We start from the raw sequence: 2421 nt of genomic DNA, 5'->3' as shown, positions 1-2421 counted from the left end.
AATCTACGTGCATCGAACGGCTGCGTACATAAATACCATGGCTTATATGAGCTCGTAGAACTCCATAATTAAAGTCGGAATTCCACCAATATCCAAAATTTGAGACAAAATCTTGCAAAACTTGGGGCTCATTTGCCCTAACTTTTTGAAGATTTTTTGAGGCGGCTTATTCGGTTGTTCTCTCTTAATTTTTTAAAGTAGGTCTATTATGTTCTTTTTATCGTCTTACACGAGCTTTTTTTCAATTTTGAGAGGATCGATGCAATGGAAAAATTTGACCAAAATCTAAGTAGAAGTTAAGACAACAACCCAAGAAAAATACTGGGTCAAGGTGGCCTACCCCAAGAAAACTGAGGAGAGCCAAAAGGATTTAAATCACCAAAAGGAAGGGAGAGGAACAGGGATCAAATTACACAATTGAAGCAAAAGATTCTCCAAACCCTCTCCAAATTGTACATCACATTCATCATTATATAACAACAGAGCATTAGCCTCATCAATTTGAAAAACCCACATTAGTAAAATAACAAAACCCACATAATTAAAAAAAAAATTATACAAATACCCAAAAAAAATAAAAGAGAGAAAAATTCGCTCAAGACGAAGAAGAAGAACCTGAAACCCTAGGGGAAGTGACCGGGAACAGGGGCAGCAGCCGGGGCTCCGAGTCCCTCGGAGTGCTCGCCGGCGACGGGTGCAAGTAAAACCCTTTTTTCTCAATCGCATCTTTCTCTTTCTCCATGTCCAAACCGGGCTGCGGGGACCGGTTGAACGGGTCGGGTATGAGCGGGGTGACCGGGCTGAGGGCGAGCGACGGGAAATCGAGAATACTCGGGGACAGGATCTCGTGGGTCCGGGTCAAGCCGGAGTTCAGCAACGGGCTGATCTTGAAGCTCTTGTTGAGGCTGTTCCTCCGCTCGTAGAGTTTGGAAGATGGTTGTTTCTTGGGCCCGGATCGGATCGGGGGGATGGGGTTCTTGGGCGGGTCGGGTTTGGCGTGGGAGGATCCGGTGAGCATCTGGACGACTTGTTTGAAGGAGAAGGTGTCGGCCTGGACGAAGGTGGTCGGGTACGGGCTGTTGGGCTCGGATCTGGTGATGGGTTTGGGTGTGGTGGGGGTTTGTGGTGGTGGTGGTGGGTGGAGCCCATTGCTGCTGGTGCTGCTGCTGGTTGTGCTGGTGGTGCTGTGGCTGTGGGCAGATGGGTTTTGGTTTTCTTGGAGTTTGGGAGAGGTTTCCATTGATGGGTCTGAATTTTGGAGAGAGATAGGTGAGGAGAGAGAGAGAGAGAGAGAGAGGTGTGAAGAAAACAGACTTTGATGAGAGACTATAGATGAGGAGGAAGTTTTCTTTGGCAGTTTTTGTACTCCTTTGTTACCTTCTCTGGTTTGGTAAGAAATGTTTTGTTGGGGAGTTTGGAGGTCTTCTGCGGTTAATTTACACTCTCGATTGGAAGGAATTGTCTCTCACGCGCCTTTGTTGTTTTTACAAAATGATGAGGACAGTTTGGGAAAATAATTCATCTAGCGTTCATGAAGAACTGCCACGTGAAATCCCAAATTTTTTCTCTACCCATATTTGTGTGGTTTGCACCGTAAATTTTGAGGAGCCCAAACAAATGTGTGATAGATACTACTTCTGTTCCAAAATGTTATACATGTTTCCTTTTTTGGACGTCTTAAAAAATTATTTATATTTATAATATATAATATTTTATATGTTCAATATGAATTTTATTTGATAGATCTCAATTAATTCTTTTAAACAAAGATTTTGAAATCATAAAAAAATATTTTAGATTGTGAGATATAAACAATTTTTTGTGAGATTTCAAAAAAAAAACAGACATAACAAATTGGGACGTAGGAAGTAAGAGTTTGAAACACACCCACGTGGTGCCCAATGGGACACTACCTAATTATTCCGAATAGTTTGGCACTTTGGCTGCCCATCTTAGAAAATAAGATTATTTTAGCAAAACAAATTAGATTGTCTTGATTGATAATGCATAATTAATAAACTAATTAGTGGTAGAAATAGATTCTATCTTATGATGTGTTACTTATTTACTTTTTCCATTAATTAAATAAGAAATTAGGTTATCAAATAAGCCGTAAGCATTTATTTTGCTTAACCTAAGAGAGTTGGAATAATAGCCACTTAAAATAAGATTTTTGAAAAGGTGTTCGTTTTGGTTTTAGGGCTTTAGGTTTTTTTTTTCTTTCCTTCCTCATCTCGAGAGTTATGTCAATTTTCTTGATACACTTTTCTCTTTTCTAACTTTTAATAAGAATAACTTTAAAAACTTGGCGAAAATAATTTATCAAAACTCAATTTGAACAATTTTGGCTCCTAATTTCAACAACAAAAAATTACTATAAGCTCAGGTGGAACATAAATACCAAGATAAATATTTTTAGAA

The 2421-nt window shown here is 39.4% G+C and overlaps 1 protein-coding gene across 1 annotated transcript; it reads right to left on the bottom strand.

Annotated features, from left to right (window-relative positions):
* Window positions 1-430: 430 nt before the first annotated feature.
* On the bottom strand, window positions 431-1418 carry LOC131316384 (VQ motif-containing protein 4). Its single transcript, XM_058345729.1, has one exon. It carries the CDS (start codon window positions 1238-1240, stop codon window positions 596-598), a length of 645 nt encoding a protein of 214 aa, XP_058201712.1. The 5' UTR covers window positions 1241-1418; the 3' UTR covers window positions 431-595.
* Between the last annotated feature and the right edge of the window lie 1003 nt (window positions 1419-2421).

Source organism: Rhododendron vialii, chromosome 2a (assembly GCF_030253575.1).
Source record: "Rhododendron vialii isolate Sample 1 chromosome 2a, ASM3025357v1".
Taxonomy (NCBI): domain Eukaryota; kingdom Viridiplantae; phylum Streptophyta; class Magnoliopsida; order Ericales; family Ericaceae; genus Rhododendron; species Rhododendron vialii.
This window is presented reverse-complemented; position numbering and strand designations above follow the sequence as displayed.

Coding starts and splice junctions, on each gene's coding strand:
- LOC131316384 (XM_058345729.1), bottom strand. CDS start 1,240: ATGGAAACCTCTCCCAAACTCCAAGAAAACCAAAACCCATCTGCCCAC.